This window comes from Petromyzon marinus, unplaced genomic scaffold (assembly GCF_048934315.1).
Source record: "Petromyzon marinus isolate PM22_M1 ecotype Great Lakes invasive population unplaced genomic scaffold, UKy_Petmar_22M1.pri1.0 PM_Scaffold_170, whole genome shotgun sequence".
NCBI classification, from domain to species: domain Eukaryota; kingdom Metazoa; phylum Chordata; class Hyperoartia; order Petromyzontiformes; family Petromyzontidae; genus Petromyzon; species Petromyzon marinus.
The window spans coordinates 133,601-155,056 of record NW_027423136.1 but is presented as its reverse complement, the minus strand read 5'-3'; the positions used below and the strand labels follow the sequence as shown (position 1 = coordinate 155,056).

Below are 21,456 nucleotides of genomic sequence, written 5' to 3'. Positions count from 1 at the left end.
TCCCAACTCTCTGGCTGGGACCAGCCAGGGAGAAATTTTGAAGAATTTTGAACAATTTTCTCGCTGTGGTTTTCACACCTGATGATGATTGCTGCTCGTGTTGCAGTCGAAACGTCGCGAGAATTGTATTGTTTTATATTATTATTATTTTATTGTTTCCCTTCTACGTGGTGGTGACTTTACCGAAAGAACCAGAATATGAATCCCTGCACTCACGAAAGCTTTAAATAAAAAAAATGTCTAATAGTGTTATTGTATTTACATTGCTCTGTTTATTTATTTTGTTTATCTTTTCTTGTTTCATTGTATGTCATGGTAGAGATTAGGGATTTATAAAGTACAACCATAACCACAATCATATAAACATAAATCTATTTTATAGCAATATATTGGGGGGGGGACATTTTGAGCATATTTATTATAATTGCAACTCCAACGCTTTCTCTCCTATACCACCGTGGTCTTCAACAAATAAATGTAACATCCACAGTACGCCGCGTGTGTGTGTATTGTATACAAATACATGTATATAAAACAAGCGACGTTTCGGGCGATAGACCCTTTTTTTAAAAATCAGCCCCTGAGGAGGCACGAGGGCGTGGTTTAGCTGTCCACGCCCACATTCCAGACAGAGTCGCTCACCCATTGGCTGCCGGTGTCGCACAAGCCCCACCTCCCTCATGCCCATAGAAGGCAGACCACGCCCCCCTCTTCCGCCCCGAGCTGTCCACGTCCCCCATTGTACACCTGCCCCCACCCCTATTCTACATCTGGCCCCGCCCCCACCTGGCCCCGCCCCCAGTTCCCCACCTGGCCCCGCCCACATTCCCCACCTGGCCCCGCCCCCACTCATCATCTGCCCCCCCACTGTACACCTGACCCCGACCCCACTCTACACCTGGTCCCCCTCCCCATTCCCCACCTGGCCCCGCCCACATTCCTCACCTGGCCCCGCCCACATTCCCCACCTTGCCCCGCCCCTCCCCACTCTCCACCTGGCCCCGCCCTCACCTGAGAGAGTGGCGAGTCAGCTGCGCGTGGCCGAGTCGAAGGCGTCCGCTGGTTTAGGGGGGTCCACATCGCCCCCCCCCCCCCCCAGCGTTAATTACCGTAATTACCGTAATCACCGCAGTCGACGTGGTAATTACCGTGGTGGTGGTGGTGAGGGGGCCACTGGGAGGTGAGGAGCAGCGACTACAACGAGGAATACGGTAACGGATTGACCATTTGCACTTGATGCTGCTGTTGTTGCTGTTGTTGTAAACCGGTCCTGGGCCTCCCCTAGGTCGACTCAGCCTCAAATGAGCACCTGGTGCGGTCTGTCGTAAACAGCGCCAACTGGGGAGACAAAGGCGGCCGGGCCTGGTGGTGCTGGGCACCCACCCCCTCGTGTGCCACAGTGCCGGTAGCCTTCACAGCTGCTGCTCGCTAACAGCACTTGCCCCTACAGCCTGTTAGAGGCTACACGGGGGACCTTTGTCTGTGTCTATAGGTGCTGCTCGCTACTCACAGCACTTGCCCCTACAGCCTGTTAGAGGCTACACGGGGGACCTTTGTCTGTGTGTCTATAGGTGCTGCTCGCTACTCACAGCACTTGCATGCGCGGTCGTTACGTCACGTGAGACTCTTTGAGCGTATAGTAGTGTGTAGTAGTGTAGTGTATAGTGTAGTTTATAGTGTAGTGTATAGTAGTGTAATGTATAGTAGTGTATCGTAGTGTATAGTGTAGTGTATAGTGTAGTGTATAGTAGTGTAATGTATAGTAGTGTATCGTAGTGTATAGTGTAGTATATAGTAGTGTGTAGTGTATAGTGTAGTATAGTATAGTGTATAGTTGTGCATAGTGTAGTTTATAGTGTAGTGTATAGTAGTGTATAGTGTAGTGTATAGTGTAGTGTATAGTAATGTAGTGTATAGTGTAGTGTATAGTATAGTGTATTGTATAGTGTAGTGTATAGTAGTGTATATTAGTGTATAGTGTAGTGTATAGTAGTGTATAATGTAGTGTATAGAGTAGTGTATAGTGTAGTGTATAGTATTGTGTAGTGTATAGTGTAGTGTATAGTAGTGTATATTAGTGTATAGCGTAGTGTATAGTCGTGTATAGTGTATAGTAGTGTGTAGTGTATAGTGTAGTGTATAGTAGTGTATAGTGTAGTGTGTAGTGTATCGTAGTGTATAGTGTAGTGTATAGTAGTGTATAGTGTAGTGTATAGTAGTGTATCGTAGTGTATAGTGTAGTGTAGAGTAGTGTATAGTGTAGTGTATAGTGTAGTGTATAGTAGTGTAGTGTATAGTGTAGTGTATAGTGTAGCGTATTGTATAGTGTAGTGTATAGTAGTGTATATTAGTGTATAGCGTAGTGTATAGTGTAGTGTATAGCGTAGTGTATCGTAGTTTATAGTGTAGTGTATAGTGTAGTGTATCGTAGTGTATAGTGTAGTGTATAGCGTAGTGTATAGTGTAGTGTATAGCTTAGTGTCTAGTGTAGTGTATAATGTAGTGTATAGTAGTGTAGTGTATCGTAGTCTATAGTGTAGTGTATAGTGTAGTGTATAGTAGTGTGTAGTGTAGTGTATAGTGTAGTGTATAGTAGTGTAGTGTGTAGTGTAGTGTGTAGTGTCTAGTGTAGTGTATAGCGTAGTGTCTAGTGTAGTGTATAGTGTAGTGTACAGTAGTGTGCTCACACGCCAGCCGCACATCCGTCTGTCTCCACGGCACCGCCTCACTACAACAGCTGGCAGGCTGTCTGGCTAGCGGCGTATCAGCTGGTCGAGACAGCTGCGACGGACCGTGGACACGGCGAGGGGATCCACTTCCCACGACAGCCCCGAGCCCCCCGTCCCGGGACCCTCCTCTTATCCTCCTGGCGTGGCCTCGCCCCGCCCTTAACGGCAGCTTCTCGGGCGTCCGGATCGACGCCTTCCTGCACTTGCTCCTTCGATGTCCTTCGGCTGACGCGCGTACTGTCCCCCTGCTGACATTACCGCTTCCCCGTCAGCACCCCGCGTTATTACACTACATCACCCCTCCACAAACCCCGTAAAAAAATAAAAAAACACCCCAGTCGTCCCAGGCCGATCTTACGATCCGGCAAGGAAAGTGGCCTGGTCTCAGTTAGCTGATGAAAGTTGCAAGCGGGAATTTCGTCATCGCTTGCGGCTGGAATTGGCATCGTCCCCGACTGCTCCTGATGTCGAGGGTAAATGGGCGAGGTTTAGGACTGTGACTCATGCAGCTGCAATGGCTGCTTTGGGTACGCGGTCCAGACCTCCCCCAGAGACCCTGGCTGACAGAGGAGGTGTTCAGGATGGTTGAGAAAAAGGGACAGGCCCACTGTCATCAGCTACAGAATCCCACGTCAGAGAATGAGGAGGCTTACCGCAGCCTTCGCTCGGGGGTTCTGAGAGCCGTGAGGCGCTGCAAGGATGGGTGGTGGTCGCGGGTTGCTGAGGAGATGGAATCTGCCTCAGTGGCCCACGATCACAAATCGCTTTTTAATTTCATCAAAAAAGTAACACACCTATTACCATCATTACGGGAAAGAAAGGTGATTCAATCTCCGACCCCCGGAAACAGGTTTACAGATTTGCTGAGCATTTCTGTGAGGTCATGGGGGAGGGGAAATCCCTCAGCCTGGAAAAAAAAAACATCGTAGGACAAAGTAGGGATGACCCTGTTGAGGCTGCGGTGCCTCAAATATTGGAAGAAGAAGTCATCTGTTGAGGAAGTACTGAAGGCGATCCAGAGTCTGAGACCAGGAAAGGCACCAAGTGAAATGCTGAGGGAGGGTGGCGTTTGTGCACAGACTGCCCTACATGACATCATAACAACAGTCTGGACCACTGGATGGGTTCCACAGGATTGGAAGGATGCCCTGGTGGTCCCCCTCTTTAAGGGGCATCTCACAAGGATTATTCAACATCGCCTTGCCAGGCACGCTGAGGAGAGGCTTGCGGAGCCCCAATGCGGTTTCAGGAAAGGGCGATACTGCACAGATGCCATATTTTCCGTCCGTCTGCTACAGCAGAGGTATAGGGAATTCCTACAAGACCTACATCTCTGCTTTATTGACCTGGTCAAGGCCTATGATACCATCAGTAGGCATAGGCTTTGGGTTGTTCTGTGTGCTTTCAGAGTCCCTGACTCTGTTCACAATCATTCAGGACCTTCATGATGGCCAGTGGGCCCGGGTAAAACTACGTGGCCGGGAGTCAGAGCCATTCCCTGTACACCTTGGGGTGCGACAGGGATGTCCTCTGGCTCCCACATTATTTAACATCTATTTCAGCTCGATCGATGCCCAGGTGCGATCAAGGGATGGCTCCGTGTTGGTCAACCATGTTATGTATGCCGATGATGTGGTAATTGCTGGTCACTCGGAGGAGGAATTGGAGGCGCTGCTGCTCAGACTGGAGCTTGCTACTAAGAGGGGGGGGGGGGCCTTACCATCAGCCCCACTTAAACTAAGCACCTGCCTGGGTGTTTTGTACCATCGGACACTCCACCCCCACAACTCCCAATCGGTGATGGGGCAGTTGTGGAGAGAGTGGAGAGTTTCCCATACCTGGGCAGTGTGCTCATGACCGGCTCTAGTTTGACAGCAGAATTCTCGATCCGAATCAGTCGAGCGGCAATATCTTTTCATCGGTTGCATAACGCCGTGTGGATGCTACCTGGTCTGTCAACAACGGGTGGAGCGCCGGGTGGCTAAAGCACAGCAAGTTGGCACAGTAGGGGGCACAGGTGGTGCATCAGCCAGTCATCTCAGTCAGTCGACCCGTGGCACCTGGGTCTGCCCCGTGACCTCCTGACAGCGGGCGATCGACACTTCACGTGGCCTCAACATGCACCTAGCCTGGCACAGGCATCGTGGTGACGTCACTGCCACTTAGTGGCGAATGGCGGTTGTTGTTGTGTGTGCATCTCATTTGTCTATAGCTGTGTCTCAGCTGTTTGTGTGTCTCACCTGTGTCTCACCTGTGTGTCTCACCTGTGTGTCTCACATGTGTCTCACTTGTGTGTGTGTCTCACCTGTGTCTCACATGTGTGTGTCTCACCTGTCTGTGTGTGTCTCACCTGTGTCTCACATGTGTGTGTCTCACCTGTGTGTGTGTCTCACCTGTGTGTCTTACCTGTGTATCACCTGTGTGTGTCTGTGTCTCACCTGTGTGTGTGTCTCACCTGTGTGTGTCTCACCTGTGTGTCTTACCTGTGTATCACCTGTGTGTGTCTGTGTCTCACCTGTGTGTGTGTCTCACCTGTGTGTGTGTGTCTCACCTGTGCAGGGTAGGTGTGGTGAACATGGCTGCACCTCCCCAGCTGCTAGGAGCTGGAGAACTCCCTCCTGTGTGTGTCTCACCTGTGTGTGTGTCACCTGTGTGTGTGTCTCACCTGTGTGTGTCTCACCTGTGTGTGTCTCACCTGTGTCTCACCTGTGTGTGTGTGTCTCACCTGTGTGTGTCTCACCTGTGTGTGTGTCTCACCTGTGCAGGGCAGGTGTGGTGAACATGGCTGCACCTCCCCAGCTACAGGAGCTGGAGAACTCCCTCCTGTGTGTGTCTCACCTGTGTGTGTGTGTGTCACCTGTGTGTCTCACCTGTGTCTCACCTGTGTGTGTGTGGGTCTCACCTGTGCGTGTGTCTCACCTGTGTGTGTGTGGGTCTCACCTGTGTGTGTGTCTCACTTGTGTGTGTGTGTGTGTGTCTCACCTGTGCAGGGCAGGTGTGGTGAACATGGCTGCACCTCCCCAGCTACAGGAGCTGGAGAACTCCCTCCTGTGTGTGTCTCACCTGTGTCTGTGTGTGTCTCACCTGTGTGTGTCTCACCTGTGTGCGTTTCTCACCTGTGTGTGTCTCACTTGTGTGTGTGTCTCACCTGTGTGTCTTACCTGTGTGTGTGTGTCTCACCTGTGTGTCTTACCTGTGTCTCACCTGTGTGTGTGTGTCTCACCTGTGTGTGTGTGTCACCTGTGTGTGTCTCACCTGTGTGTGTGTCTCACCTGTGTGTGTCTGTGTCTCAACTGTGTGTTTCACCTGTGTATCACCTGTGTGTCTCACCTGTGTGTGTGTCTCACCTGTGTGTGTCTCACTTGTGTGTGTGTCTCACCTGTGTGTCTCACCTGTGTGTGTGTCTCACCTGTGTGTGTGTGTCTCACCTGTGCAGGGCAGGTGTGATGAACATGGCTGCACCTCCCCAGCTACAGGAGCTGGAGAACTCCCTCCTGTGTGTGTCTCACCTGTGTGTGTCTCACCTGTGTCTGTGTGTCTCACCTGTGTGTGTGTCTCACCTGTGTGTGTGTCTCACCTGTATGTGTGTCTCACCTGTGTCTCACCTGTGTCTCACCTGTGTGTGTGTCTCACATGTGTGTGTCTCACCTGTGTCTCACCTGTGTGTCTCACCTGTGTGTGTGTCTCACTTGTGTGTCTCACCTGTGTGTGTCTCACCTGTGTGTGTGTGTGTCTCACCTGTGCAGGGCAGGTGTGGTGAACATGGCTGCACCTCCCCAGCTACAGGAGCTGGAGAACTCCCTCCTGTATCGGAGGAGACACAAACACGGCGATGTGGCGGAGGCACGGCCCAGCCTCGTGTGAGAACTCACACTCACCTGTGTCTCTGTGTCTCACCTGTGTCTGTGTGTGTCTCACCTGTGTCTGTGTGTGTCTCACCTGTGCCTGTGTCTCACCTGTGCCTGTGTCTCACCTGTGTCCATGTGTGTCACCTGTGTCTGTGTGTGTCTCACCTGTGTCTGTGTCTCACCTGTGTCTGTGTGTGTCTCACCTGTGTCTGTGTCTCACCTGTGTCTGTGTGCGTCTCACCTGTGTCTGTGTCTCTCCTGTGTCTGTGTGTGTCTCAGCTGTGTCTGTGTGTGTCTCACCTGTGCCTGTGTCTCACCTGTGTCTGTGTCTCACCTGTGTCTGTGTGTGTCTCACCTGTGTCTGTATCTCACCTATGTCTGTGTGTGCCTCACCTGTGCCCCTGTCTCACCTGTGTCTGTGTGTGTCTCACCTGTGCCTGTGTCTCACCTATGTCTGTGTGTGCCTCACCTGTGCCCCTGTCTCACCTGTGCCTGTATGTGTCTCACCTGTGCCTGTGTGTGTCTGTGTATCACCTGTGTCTATGTGTGTCTGTGTGTGTCTGTGTGTGTCTCACCTGTATCTGTGTGTGTCTCACCTGTGTCTGTGTCTCACCTGTATCTGTGTGTGTCTCACCTGTATCTGTGTGCTTCTCACCTGTGTCTGTCTGTATCTCACCCGTTTCTGTGTCTCACCTGTGTATGTATGTGTCACCTGTGTCTGTGTGTGTCTCACCTGTGTCTGTGTCTTACCTGTGTCTACGTGTGTCTCACCTGTGTATGTCTCACCTGTGTCTGTGTGTTTTTCACCTGTGTCTGTGTGTGTCTCACCTGTGTCTGTGTCTCACCTGTATCTGTGTGTGTCTCACCTGTGTCTGTGTGTGTCACCTGTGTCTGTGTGTGTCTCACCTGTGTGTGTGTCTCACCTATGTCTGTGTCTCACCTGTGTCTGTGTGTGTCTCACCGGTGTCTGTGTGTGTCTCACCTTTGCCTGTGTCTCACCTGTGTCTGCGTGTGTCTCACCTGTGTCTGCGTGTGTGTCTCACCTGTGTCTGTGTGTGTCTCACCTGTGTCTGTGTCTCACCTGTGTCTGTGTGTGTCTCACCTGTGTCTGTGTGTGTGTCACCTGTGTCTGTGTGTGTCTCACCTGTGTCTGTGTCTCACCTGTGTCTGTGTGTGTCTCACCTGTGTCTGTGTGCGTCTCACCTGTGTCTGTGTCTCACCTGTGCCTGTGTGTGTCTCAGCTGTGTCTGTGTGTGTCTCACCTGTGCCTGTGTCTCACCTGTGTCTCACCTGTGTCTGTGTCTCACCTGTGTCTGTGTGTGTCTCACCTGTGTCTGTGTGTGTCTCACCTGTGTCTGTGTGTGTCTGTGTGTGTCTCACCTGTGTCTGTGTCTCACCTATGTCTGTGTGTGTCTCACCTTTGCCTGTGTCTCACCTGTGTCTGTGTGTGTCTCACCTGTGTCTGTGTGTGTCAGTGTGTGTCTAACCTGTGCCTGTATGTGTCTCACCTGTGCCTGTGTGTGTCTGTGTATCACTTGTTTCTGTGTGTGTCTATGTGTGTCTGTGTGTGTCTCAGCTGTATCTGTGTGTGTCTCACCCGTTTCTGTGTCTCACCTGTGTATGTATGTGTCACCTGTGTCTGTGTGTGTCTCACCTGTGTCTGTGTCTCACCTGTGTCTGTGTGTGTGTCACCTGTGTCTGTGTGTGTGTCACCTGTGTCTGTGTCACCTGTGTCTGTGTCTCACCTGTGTGTGTGTCTCACCTATGTCTGTGTCTCCCCTGTGTCTGTGTCTCACCTGTGTCTGTGTGTGTCTCACCTGTGTCTGTGTGTGTGTCTGTGTGTGTGTCACCTGTGTCTGTGTCTCACCTGTGTCTGTGTGTGTCTGTGTGTGTCTCACCTGTGTCTGTGTGTGTCTCACCGGTGTCTGTGTGTGTCTCACCTTTGCCTGTGTCTCACCTGTGTCTGCGTGTGTGTCACCTGTGTCTGTGTGTGTCTCACCTGTGTCTGTGTGTGTCTAACCTGTGCCTGTGTCTCACCTGTGTCTGTGTGTGTGTCACCTGTGTCTGTGTGTGTCACCTGTGTCTGTGTGTGTCTCACCTGTGTCTGTGTCTCACCTGTGTCTGTGTCTCACCTGTGTCTGTGTGTGTGTCACCTGTGTCTGTGTGTGTGTCACCTGTGTCTGTGTCACCTGTGTCTGTGTCTCACCTGTGTGTGTGTCTCACCTATGTCTGTGTCTCCCCTGTGTCTGTGTCTCACCTGTGTCTGTGTGTGTCTCACCTGTGTCTGTGTGTGTGTCTGTGTGTGTGTCACCTGTGTCTGTGTCTCACCTGTGTCTGTGTGTGTCTGTGTGTGTCTCACCTGTGTCTGTGTGTGTCTCACCGGTGTCTGTGTGTGTCTCACCTTTGCCTGTGTCTCACCTGTGTCTGCGTGTGTGTCACCTGTGTCTGTGTGTGTCTCACCTGTGTCTGTGTGTGTCTAACCTGTGCCTGTGTCTCACCTGTGTCTGTGTGTGTGTCACCTGTGTCTGTGTGTGTCACCTGTGTCTGTGTGTGTCTCACCTGTGTCTGTGTGTGTCACCTGTGTCTCTGTGTGTCTCAGCTGTGTCTGTGTCTCACCTGTGTCTGTATGTGTCTGTGTGTGTCTCACCTGTGTCTGTGTCTCACCTGTGTCTGTGTGTATCTCACCTGTGCCTGTGTCTCACCTGTGTCTGTGTGTGTCTTACCTGTGTCTGTGTGTGTCAGTGTGTGTCTCACCTGTGCTTGTGTGTGTCTCACCTGTGCCTGTGTGTGTTTGTGTATCACCTGTGTCTGTGTGTGTCTTTGTGTGTCTGTGTGTGTCTCACCTGTGTCTGTGTGTTTCTCACCTGTGCCTGTGTCTCACCTGTGTCTGTGTGTGTCTCACCTGTGTCTGTGTGTGTCTCACCTGTGTCTGCGTGTGTCTCACCTGTGTCTGTGTGTATCTCACCTGTGTCTGTGTGTGTCTGTGTGTGTCTCACCTGTGTCTGTGTGTGTGTCACCTGTTTCTGTGTGTGTCTCACCTGTGTCTTTGTGTGTCTCCCCTGTGTCTGTGTTTCACTTGTGTCTGTGTGTGTCTCACCTGTGTCTGTGTGTCTCACCTGTGTCTGTGTGCGTCTCACCTGTGTCTGTGTGTGTGTCACCTGTGTCTGTGTCTCACCTGTGTCTGTGTGTGTCTGTGTGCGTCTCACCTGTGTCTGTGTGTCACCTGTGTCTGTGTGTGTCTCACCTGTGTCTGTGTGTGTCTCACCTGTGTCTGTGTGCGTCTCACCTGTGTCTGTGTGTGTCTGTGTGTGTCTCACCTGTGTCTGTGTGTGTCTCACCTGTGTCTGTGTCTCACCTGTGTCTGTGTCTCACCTGTGTCTGTGTGTGTCTCACCTGTGTCTGTGTTTCACCTGTGTCTGTGTGTGTCTCACCTGTGTCTGTGTGCGTCTCACCTGTGTCTGTGTGTGTCTGTGTGTGTCTCACCTGTGTCTGTGTGTGTCTCACCTGTGTCTGTGTGTGTCTCACCTGTGTCTCTGTGTCTCACCTGTGTCTCTGTGTCTCACCTGTGTCTGTGTGTGTCTCACCTGTGTCTGTGTGCGTCTCACCTGTGTCTGTTTGTGTCTGTGTGTGTCTCACCTGTGTCTGTGTGTGTGTCTGTGTGTGTGTCACCTGTGTCTGTGTCTCACCTGTGTCTGTGTGTGTCTGTGTGTGTCTCACCTGTGTCTGTGTGTGTCTCACCGGTGTCTGTGTGTGTCTCACCTTTGCCTGTGTCTCACCTGTGTCTGCGTGTGTGTCACCTGTGTCTGTGTGTGTCTCACCTGTGTCTGTGTGTGTCTAACCTGTGCCTGTGTCTCACCTGTGTCTGTGTGTGTGTCACCTGTGTCTGTGTGTGTCACCTGTGTCTGTGTGTGTCTCACCTGTGTCTGTGTCTCACCTGTGTCTGTGTCTCACCTGTGTCTGTGTGTGTGTCACCTGTGTCTGTGTGTGTGTCACCTGTGTCTGTGTCACCTGTGTCTGTGTCTCACCTGTGTGTGTGTCTCACCTATGTCTGTGTCTCCCCTGTGTCTGTGTCTCACCTGTGTCTGTGTGTGTCTCACCTGTGTCTGTGTGTGTGTCTGTGTGTGTGTCACCTGTGTCTGTGTCTCACCTGTGTCTGTGTGTGTCTGTGTGTGTCTCACCTGTGTCTGTGTGTGTCTCACCGGTGTCTGTGTGTGTCTCACCTTTGCCTGTGTCTCACCTGTGTCTGCGTGTGTGTCACCTGTGTCTGTGTGTGTCTCACCTGTGTCTGTGTGTGTCTAACCTGTGCCTGTGTCTCACCTGTGTCTGTGTGTGTGTCACCTGTGTCTGTGTGTGTCACCTGTGTCTGTGTGTGTCTCACCTGTGTCTGTGTGTGTCACCTGTGTCTCTGTGTGTCTCAGCTGTGTCTGTGTCTCACCTGTGTCTGTATGTGTCTGTGTGTGTCTCACCTGTGTCTGTGTCTCACCTGTGTCTGTGTGTATCTCACCTGTGCCTGTGTCTCACCTGTGTCTGTGTGTGTCTTACCTGTGTCTGTGTGTGTCAGTGTGTGTCTCACCTGTGCTTGTGTGTGTCTCACCTGTGCCTGTGTGTGTTTGTGTATCACCTGTGTCTGTGTGTGTCTTTGTGTGTCTGTGTGTGTCTCACCTGTGTCTGTGTGTTTCTCACCTGTGCCTGTGTCTCACCTGTGTCTGTGTGTGTCTCACCTGTGTCTGTGTGTGTCTCACCTGTGTCTGCGTGTGTCTCACCTGTGTCTGTGTGTATCTCACCTGTGTCTGTGTGTGTCTGTGTGTGTCTCACCTGTGTCTGTGTGTGTGTCACCTGTTTCTGTGTGTGTCTCACCTGTGTCTTTGTGTGTCTCCCCTGTGTCTGTGTTTCACTTGTGTCTGTGTGTGTCTCACCTGTGTCTGTGTGTCTCACCTGTGTCTGTGTGCGTCTCACCTGTGTCTGTGTGTGTGTCACCTGTGTCTGTGTCTCACCTGTGTCTGTGTGTGTCTGTGTGCGTCTCACCTGTGTCTGTGTGTCACCTGTGTCTGTGTGTGTCTCACCTGTGTCTGTGTGTGTCTCACCTGTGTCTGTGTGCGTCTCACCTGTGTCTGTGTGTGTCTGTGTGTGTCTCACCTGTGTCTGTGTGTGTCTCACCTGTGTCTGTGTCTCACCTGTGTCTGTGTCTCACCTGTGTCTGTGTGTGTCTCACCTGTGTCTGTGTTTCACCTGTGTCTGTGTGTGTCTCACCTGTGTCTGTGTGCGTCTCACCTGTGTCTGTGTGTGTCTGTGTGTGTCTCACCTGTGTCTGTGTGTGTCTCACCTGTGTCTGTGTGTGTCTCACCTGTGTCTCTGTTTCTCACCTGTGTCTCTGTGTCTCACCTGTGTCTGTGTGTGTCTCACCTGTGTCTGTGTGCGTCTCACCTGTGTCTGTTTGTGTCTGTGTGTGTCTCACCTGTGTCTGTGTGTGTCTCACCTGTGTCTGTGTGTGTGTCACCTGTGTCTGTGTGTGTCACCTGTGTCTGTGTGTGTCTCACCTGTGTCTGTGTCTCACCTGTGTCTGTGTCTCACCTGTGTCTGTGTGTGTCAACTGTGTCTCTGTGTGTCTCAGCTGTGTCTGTGTCTCACCTGTGTCTGTGTGTGTCTGTGTGTCTCACCTGTGTCTGTGTCTCACCTGTGTCTGTGTGTATCTCACCTGTGCCTGTGTCTCACCTGTGTCTGTGTGTGTCTTACCTGTGTCTGTGTGTGTCAGTGTGTGTCTCACCTGGGCCTGTGTGTGTCTCACCTGTGCCTGTGTGTGATTGTGTATCACCTGTGTCTGTGTGTGTCTTTGTGTGTCTGTGTGTGTCTCACCTGTATCTGTGTGTGTCTCACCTGTGCCTGTGTCTCACCTGTGTCTGTGTGTGTCTCACCTGTGCCTGTGTCTCACCTGTGTCTGTGTGTGTCTCACCTGTGTATGTGTATGTCTCACCTGTGTCTGTGTGTGTCTCACCTGTGCCTGTGTCTCACCTGTGTCTGTGTGTGTCTGTGTGTCTCACCTGTGTCTGTGTGTGTCTCACCTGTGTCTGTGTCTCACCTGTGTCTGTGTGTGTGTCACCTGTGTCTGCGTGTGTCTCACCTGTGTCTGTGTGTGTCTCACCTGTGTCTGTGTCTCACCTGTGTCTGTGTGTGTGTCACCTGTGTCTGTGTGTGTCTCACCTGTGTCTGTGTCTCACCTGTATCTGTTTGTGTCTCACCTGTGTCTGCGTGTGTGTCACCTGTGTCTGTGTGTGTCTCACCTGTGTCTTTGTGTGTCTCTCCTGTGTCTGTGTCTCACTTGTGTCTGTGTGTGTCTCACCTGTGTCTGTGTGTGTCACCTGTGTCTGTGTGTGTCTCACCTGTGTCTGTGTGTGTGTCACTTTTGTTTGTGTGTGTCTCACCTGTGTCTGTGTGTGTCTGTGAGTGTGTCACCTGTGTCTGTGTGTGTCTCACCTGTGTCTGTGTGTGTCTGTGAGTGTGTCACCTGTGTCTGTGTGTGCTCACCTGTGTCTGTGTGTGTCTCACCTTTGCCTGTGTCTCACCTGTGTCTGTGTCTCACCTGTGTCTGTGTGTGTCTCACCTGTGTCTGTGTGTGTCTCACCTGTGTCTGCGTGTGTGTCACCTGTGTCTCTGTGTGTCTCAGCTGTGTCTGTGTCTCACCTGTGTCTGTGTCTCACTTGTGTCTGTGTCTCACCTGTGTCTCACCTGTGTCTGTGTGTGTCACCTGTGTCTCTGTGTGTCTCAGCTGTGTCTGTGTCTCACCTGTGTCTGTGTCTCACCTGTGTCTCACCTGTGTCTGCGTGTGTCTCACCTCTGTCTGTGTGTGTCTCACCTGTGTCTGTGTGTGCCTGTGTTTGTCTCACCTGTGCCTGTCTCACCTGTGTTTGTGTTTGTCTCACCCGTGTCTGTGTGTGTCTCACCTGTGCCTGTGTCTCACCTGTGTCTGTGTGTGTCTCATCTGTGCCTGTGTCTCACCTGTGTCTGTGTGTGTCTCACCTGTGTCTGTGTGTGTCTCACCTGTGTCTGTGTGTGTCTGTGTGTGTGTCACCTGTGTCTGTGTATCACCTGTGTCTGTGTGTGTCTGTGTGCGTCTCACCTGTGTCTGTGTGTCACCTGTGTCTGTGTGTGTCTCACCTGTGTCTGTGTGTGTCTCACCTGTGTTTGTGTGCATCTCACCTGTGTCTGTGTGTGTCTGTGTGTGTCTCACCTGTGTCTGTGTGTGTCTCACCTGTGTCTGTGTGTGTCTCACCTGTGTCTCTGTGTCTCACCTGTGTCTGTGTGTGTCTCACCTGTGTCTGTGTGCGTCTCACCTGTGTCTGTGTGTGTCTGTGTGTGTCTCACCTGTATCTATGTGTGTCTCACCTGTGTCTGTTTGTGTCTGTGTGTGTCTCACCTGTGTCTGTGTGTGTCTCACCTGTGTCTGTGTGTGTGTCACCTGTGTCTGTGTGTGTGTCACCTGTGTCTGTGTGTGTCTCACCTGTGTGTGTGTCTCACCTATGTCTGTGTCTCCCCTGTGTCTGTGTCTCACCTGTGTCTGTGTGTGTCTCACCTGTGTCTGTGTGTCTCACCTGTGTCTGTGTGTGTCTCACCTGTGTCTGTGTCTCACCTGTGTCTGTGTGTGTCTGTGTGTGTCTCACCTGCGTCTGTGTGTGTCTCACCTGTGTCTGTGTGTGTGTCACCTGTGTCTGTGTGTGTTTCACCTTTGCCTGTGTCTCACCTGTGTCTGCGTGTGTCTCACCTGTGTCTGCGTGTGTGTCACCTGTGTCTGTGTGTGTCTCACCTGTGTCTGTGTGTGTCTAACCTGTGCCTGTGTCTCACCTGTGTCTGTGTGTGTGTCACCTGTGTCTGTGTGTGTCACCTGTGTCTGTGTGTGTCTCACCTGTGTCTGTGTCTCACCTGTGTCTGTGTCTCACCTGTGTCTGTGTGTGTCACCTGTGTCTGTGTGTGTCTCACCTGTGTCTGTGTGTGTCACCTGTGTCTCTGTGTGTCTCAGCTGTGTCTGTGTCTCACCTGTGTCTGTGTGTGTCTGTGTGTCTCACCTGTGTCTGTGTCTCACCTGTGTCTGTGTGTATCTCACCTGTGCCTGTGTCTCACCTGTGTCTGTGTGTGTCTTACCTGTGTCTGTGTGTGTCAGTGTGTGTCTCACCTGGGCCTGTGTGTGTCTCACCTGTGCCTGTGTGTGATTGTGTATCACCTGTGTCTGTGTGTGTCTTTGTGTGTCTGTGTGTGTCTCACCTGTATCTGTGTGTGTCTCACCTGTGCCTGTGTCTCACCTGTGTCTGTGTGTGTCTCACCTGTGCCTGTGTCTCACCTGTGTCTGTGTGTGTCTCACCTGTGTCTTTGTGTGTCTGTGTGTGTCTCACCTGTATCTGTGTGTCTCACCTGTGCCTGTGTCTCACCTGTGTCTGTGTGTGTCTCACCTGTGCCTGTGTCTCACCTGTGTCTGTGTGTGTCTCACCTTTGTCTGTGTCTCACCTGTGTCTGCGTGTGTCTCACCTGTGTCTGTGTGTGTGTCACCTGTGTCTGTGTGTGTCTCACCTGTGTCTGTGTCTCACCTGTATCTGTTTGTGTCTCACCTGTGTCTGCGTGTGTGTCACCTGTGTCTGTGTGTGTCTCACCTGTGTCTTTGTGTGTCTCTCCTGTGTCTGTGTCTCACTTGTGTCTGTGTGTGTCTCACCTGTGTCTGTGTGTGTCACCTGTGTCTGTGTGTGTCTCACCTGTGTCTGTGTGTGTGTCACCTGTGTTTGTGTGTGTCTCACCTGTGTCTGTGTGTGTCTGTGAGTGTGTCACCTGTGTCTGTGTGTGCTCACCTGTGTCTGTGTGTGTCTCACCTTTGCCTGTGTCTCACCTGTGTCTGTGTCTCACCTGTGTCTGTGTGTGTCTCACCTGTGTCTGCGTGTGTGTCACCTGTGTCTCTGTGTGTCTCAGCTGTGTCTGTGTCTCACCTGTGTCTGTGTCTCACTTGTGTCTGTGTCTCACCTGTGTCTCACCTGTGTCTGTGTGTGTCACCTGTGTCTCTGTGTGTCTCAGCTGTGTCTGTGTCTCACCTGTGTCTGTGTCTCACTTGTGTCTGTGTCTCACCTGTGTCTCACCTGTGTCTGCGTGTGTCTGACCTCTGTCTGTGTGTGTCTCACCTGTGTCTGTGTGTGCCTGTGTTTGTCTCACCTGTGCCTGTCTCACCTGTGTTTGTGTTTGTCTCACCCGTGGCTGTGTGTGTCTCACCTGTGTCTGCGTGTGTCTCACCTGTGTCTGTGTGTGTCTCACCTGTGTCTGTGTCTCACCTGTGTTTGTGTCTCACCTGTGTCTGTGTGTGTCACCTGTGTCTGTGTGTGTCTCAGCTGTGTCTGTGTCTCACCTGTGTCTGTGTGTGTCTGTGTGTGTCTCACCTGTGTCTGTGTGTGTCTCACCTGTGCCTGTGTCTCACCTGTGCCTGTGTCTCACCTGTGTCCATGTGTGTCACCTGTGGCTGTGTGTCTCACCTGTGTCTGTGTCTCACCTGTGTCTGTGTGAGTGTCACCTGTGTCTGTGTCTCACCTGTGTCTGTGTGTGTCTCACGTGTGCCTGTGTGTGTCTGTGTGTGTCTCACCTGTGTCTGCGTGTGTCTCACCTGTGTCTGTGTGTGTCTGTGTGTGTCTCACCTGTGTCTGTGTGTGTCTCACCTGTGTCTGTGTGTGTCTCACCTGTGTCTGCGTGTGTCTCACCTGTGTCTGTGTCTCACCTGTGTCTGTGTGTGTGTCACCTGTGTCTGCGTGTGTCTCACCTGTGTCTGCGTGTGTCTCACCTGTGTCTGTGTGTGTCTCACCTGTGTCTGCGTGTGTCTCACCTGTGTCTGTGTCTCACCTGTGTCTGTGTGTGTCTCACCTGTTTCTGCGTGTGTCTCACCTGTTTCTGCGTGTGTCTCACCTGTTTCTGTGTGTGTCTCACCTGTGTCTGTGTCTCACCTGTGTCTGTCTGTGTCACCTGTGTCTGTGTGTGTCTCACCTGTGTCTGTGTCTCACCTGTGCCTGTCTCTTATCTCCGTGCATCTCCCCATGTCTCTCTGTCCCCCCCACCCGTGTCCTCCCCCCCGTGCCCCCCCCTTGTCCCCCCCCATGTCCCCCCCCCCCCCCCAGTGGAGGACCCCCCCCAGGCTGTGCTGCTTGTGGGCTGTGCTCCCAGCCGCTGGAGCCGGCCTCTCCGCTCGTGGCGTCCATGGGGCAGCTCTTCCACCCCCGCTGCTTCGTCTGTGCTCAGTGCTTCCAGCCCTTCCCAGACGGACTCTTCTACGAGGTCACGCCGTGGGGGGGGGGGGGGCACGTGGGGGGGGGGTCACGTGGGGTGGGGGGGTCACGTGGGGGGTCACGTGGGGGTGGGGAGATGGAGAGAGACACGGCGAGAGACGCGGGGAGGGACACTGAGAGAGACACTGAGAGAGACGGGGAGAGACGCGGAGAGAGACACTGAGAGAGACGCGGGGAGAGACACTGAGAGAGACACGGGGAGAGACACTGAGAGAGACGCAGGGAGAGAAGGGGGGAGAGACACTGAGAGAGACGGGGAGAGACGCGGGGAGAGACACTGAGAGAGACGCGGGGAGAGACACTGAGAGAGACACGGGGAGAGACACTGAGAGAGACGCAGGGAGAGAAGGGGGGAGAGACACTGAGAGAGACGGGGAGAGACACGGGGAGACACGGGGAGACGCGGGGAGAGACGCGGGGAGAGACACGGGGAGAGGCAGATAGAGAGACGGGGAGAGACACTGGGAGAGACACTGAGAGAGACGGGGAGAGATGCGGGGAGACGAGGGGAGAGACGCGGGGAGAGACACTGGGAGAGACACTGAGAGAGACGGGGAGAGACACGGGGAGAGACACTGGGAGAGACACGGGGAGAGGCAGGTAGAGAGACGGGGAGAGACACTGGGAGAGACACTGAGAGAGACGGGTAGAGAGACGGGGAGAGACACTGAGAGAGACGGGGAGAGACGCGGGGAGACGAGGGGAGAGACGCGGGGAGAGACACTGGGAGAGACACTGAGAGAGACGGGGAGAGAGACGGGGAGAGACACTGAGAGAGACGGGGAGAGACGCGGGGAGACGAGGGGAGAGACGCGGGGAGAGACACTGGGAGAGACACTGAGAGAGACGGGGAGAGACACGGGAAGAGACACTGGGAGAGACACGGGGAGAGGCAGGTAGAGAGACGGGGAGAGACACTGGGAGAGACACTGAGAGAGACGGGTAGAGAGACGGGGAGAGACACTGAGAGAGACGGGGAGAGACGCGGGGAGACGAGGGGAGAGACGCGGGGAGAGACACTGGGAGAGACGGGGAGAGAGACGGGGAGAGACACGGGGAGAGACACTGAGAGAGACGGGGAGAGACGCGGGGAGAGACACTGGGAGAGACACGGGGAGAGACACTGAGAGAGACACTGAGAGAGACGCGGAGAGAGACACTGGGAGAGACACGGGGAGAGACACTGAGAGAGACACTGAGAGAGACGCGGGGAGAGACACTGAGAGAGACACTGAGAGAGACACGGGGAGAGGCAGGTAGAGAGACGGGGAGAGACACTGAGAGAGACGCAGGGAGAGACACTGAGAGAGACACTGAGAGAGACGGGGAGAGACACTGAGAGAGACACGGGGAGAGGCAGGTAGAGAGACGGGGAGAGACACTGAGAGAGACGCGGGGAGAGACACTGAGAGAGACACTGAGAGAGACGGGGAGAGACGCGGGGGGAGACGCGGGGAGGGACATGGGGAGAGACACTGAGAGAGACGGGGAGAGACGCGGGGAGAGACACTGGGAGAGACGGGGAGAGACACGGGGAGACACTGAGAGAGACACGGGGAGACACTGGTAGAGACACTGGGAGAGACACTGAGAGAGACACTGGGAGAGACACTGGGAGAGACACTGAGAGAGACGGGGAGAGACGCGGGGAGAGACACTGGGAGAGACGGGGAGAGACACGGGGAGACACTGAGAGAGACACTGGGAGAAACACTGAGAGAGACACTGGGAGAGACACTGGGAGAGACACTGGGAGAGACACTGAGAGAGACGGGGAGAGACATGGGGAGAGACACTGAGAGAGACGGGGAGAGGCAGGGAGAGAGACGGGGAGAGATGGGGAGAGAGACGGGGAGAGACACTGAGAGAGACACTGAGAGACACTGGGAGAGACACGGGGAGAGACACTGGGAGAGACACTGAGAGAGACGGGGAGAGACACGGGGAGAGAGATGGGGAGAGACACGGGGAGAGGCAGGGAGAGAGACGGGGAGAGACACTGGGAGAGACACCTGGAGAGAGACACGGGGAGAGGCAGGTAGAGAGATGAGGAGAGACACGGGGAGAGACGCGGGGAGAGAGATGGGGAGAGGCTGGGGGAGAGACACAGGGAGAGACACAGGGAGACACGGGGAGAGACTGGGAGAGACACGGGGAGGCGCGGCGAGAGACACCGTCAAACGCTGGGAGACGCTGGGAGACAATAATGTTTGTCTGTGTGGTATCTGTGTGGTGTCTGTGTGGTGTCTGTGCGGTGTCTGTGTGGTGTCTGTACGGTGTCTGTGTGGTGTCTGCCCGGTGTCTGCACGGTGTCTCTGCGGTGCAGTTTGAGGGAAGGCGATACTGTGAGCACGATTTCCAAATGCTCTTTGCTCCGTGCTGCGGAGAGTGCGGTACGTAGAGACACGGTGACACACGGGTGACACACGGGGAGACACGGGGAGACACGGGGACTCACCAGGACACACCGGAACACACAGGGAGACACGGGGACACTGGAACACACGGAGAGACACGGGGACACACTGAGACACACTGAGAGACACGGGGACCCACTGGGACACACGGGGAGACACGGGGACCCACTGGGACACACGGGGAGACACGGAGACCCACTGGGACACACGGACAGACACGGGGAGACACGGGGAGACACGGGGACTCACTGGGACACACGGAGAGACGCAGAGAGACACGGGGAGACACGGGGACTCAAAGGGACACACGGGGAGACACGGGGACTCACCGAGACACACGGGGAGACACGGGGAGACACAGGGACTCACTGGGACACACGGAGAGACGCAGAGAGACACGGGGAGACACGCGGACTCAAAGGGACACACGGGACTGACTGTGACACTCGGGGAGACACGGGGAGACACGGGGACTCACCGAGACACACGAGGAGACACGGGGAGACACGGGGAGACACGGGGACTCACTGGCAAGACAGGTGTCCCTTGTTGTAGCTCCTCTCACCCCGAGCTCTAAATGCCCTGAGAGTGGCATGGCCGTGATGCTGTCCACAAGGCGGTGAGACTGGGCCATGCAGAATGTCACTGGTGTAGGTCATTAAACACAATGCCACACCATTGTTATTGTCACATTATTATTAAATACAATACCATTGTTATTGTCACATTATTATTAAACACAATGCCATGCCATTGTTATTGTCACATTATTAAACACAATGCCATACCATTGTTATTGTCACATTGTTAAATACAATGCCATACCATTGTTATTGTCACATTATTATTAAATACCATACCATTGTTATTGTCACATTATTATTAAACACAATGCCATACCATTGTTATTGTCACATTATTAAATACAATGCCATACCATTGTTATTGTTACATTATTATTAAACACAATGCCATACCAATGTTATTGTCACATTATTACATACAATGCCATACCATTGTTATTGGCACATTATTATTAGACAATGCCATGCCATTGTTATTGTTTACATTATTATTAAACACAATGTCATGTCATTGTTATTGTCACATCATTATTAAACACAATGCCATACCATTGTTATTGTCACATTATTATTAAATACAATGCCATGCCATTGTTATTGTCACATTATTATTAAATACAATGCCATACCATTGCTATTGTCACATTATTATTAAATACAATGCCATACCATTGTTATTGTCACATTATTAAATACAATGCCATACCATTGTTATTGTCACATTATTATTATTATTAAACACAATGCCATACCATTGTTATTGTCACATTATTACATACAATGCCATACCATTGTTATTGTCACATTATTATTAAATACAGTGCCATACCATTTTTATTGTCACATTATTATTAAATACAATACCATACCATTGTTATTGTTACATTATTATTAAATACAATGCCATACCATTGTTATTGTCACATTATTATTAAACACAATGCCATACCATTGTTATTGTCACATTATTAAATACAATGCCATACCATTGTTATTGTCACATTATTATTAAATACAATGCCATGCCATTGTTATTGTCACATTATTATTAAACACAATGCCATACCATTGTTATTCTCACATTATTATTAAACACAATGCCATACCATTGTTATTGTAACATTATTAAATACAATACCATACCATTGTTATTGTCACATTATTATTAAACACAAGGCCATACCATTGTTATTGTCACATTATTAAATACAATACCATACCATTGTTATTGTCACATCATTATTAAATACCATACCATTGTTATTGTCACATTATTATTAAATACTACAATACCATTGTTATTGTCACATTATTATTAAATACAATGCCATACCATTGCTATTGTCACATTATTATTAAACACAATGCCATACCATTGTTATTGTTTACATTATTATTAAACACAATGCCATACCATTGTTATTGTCACATTATTATTAAACACAATGCCATGCCATTGTTATTGTCACATTATTATTAAACACAATGCCATACCATTGTTATTGTCACATTATTATTAAACAATGCCATGCCATTGCTATTGTCACATTATTATTAAACACAATACCATACCATTTTTA

At 51.8% G+C, this 21,456-nt stretch overlaps 1 protein-coding gene across 1 annotated transcript in view; it reads left to right on the top strand.

The window, feature by feature from the left end:
• The first annotated feature begins 950 nt into the window (after positions 1 to 950).
• Positions 951 to 21,456, top strand: part of LOC116958058 (LIM and senescent cell antigen-like-containing domain protein 1) — a 40,647-nt gene continuing 20,141 nt past the window's right edge. Inside the window, exons 1-4 of the mRNA XM_032980550.2 lie at positions 951 to 1,211; positions 6,476 to 6,589; positions 16,708 to 16,864; positions 19,202 to 19,268. Of these exons, the coding sequence (XP_032836441.1) occupies positions 6,492 to 6,589; positions 16,708 to 16,864; positions 19,202 to 19,268 (322 nt within the window). The 5' untranslated portion in view covers positions 951 to 1,211; positions 6,476 to 6,491. The remainder of the gene's footprint in view (positions 1,212 to 6,475; positions 6,590 to 16,707; positions 16,865 to 19,201; positions 19,269 to 21,456) is intronic.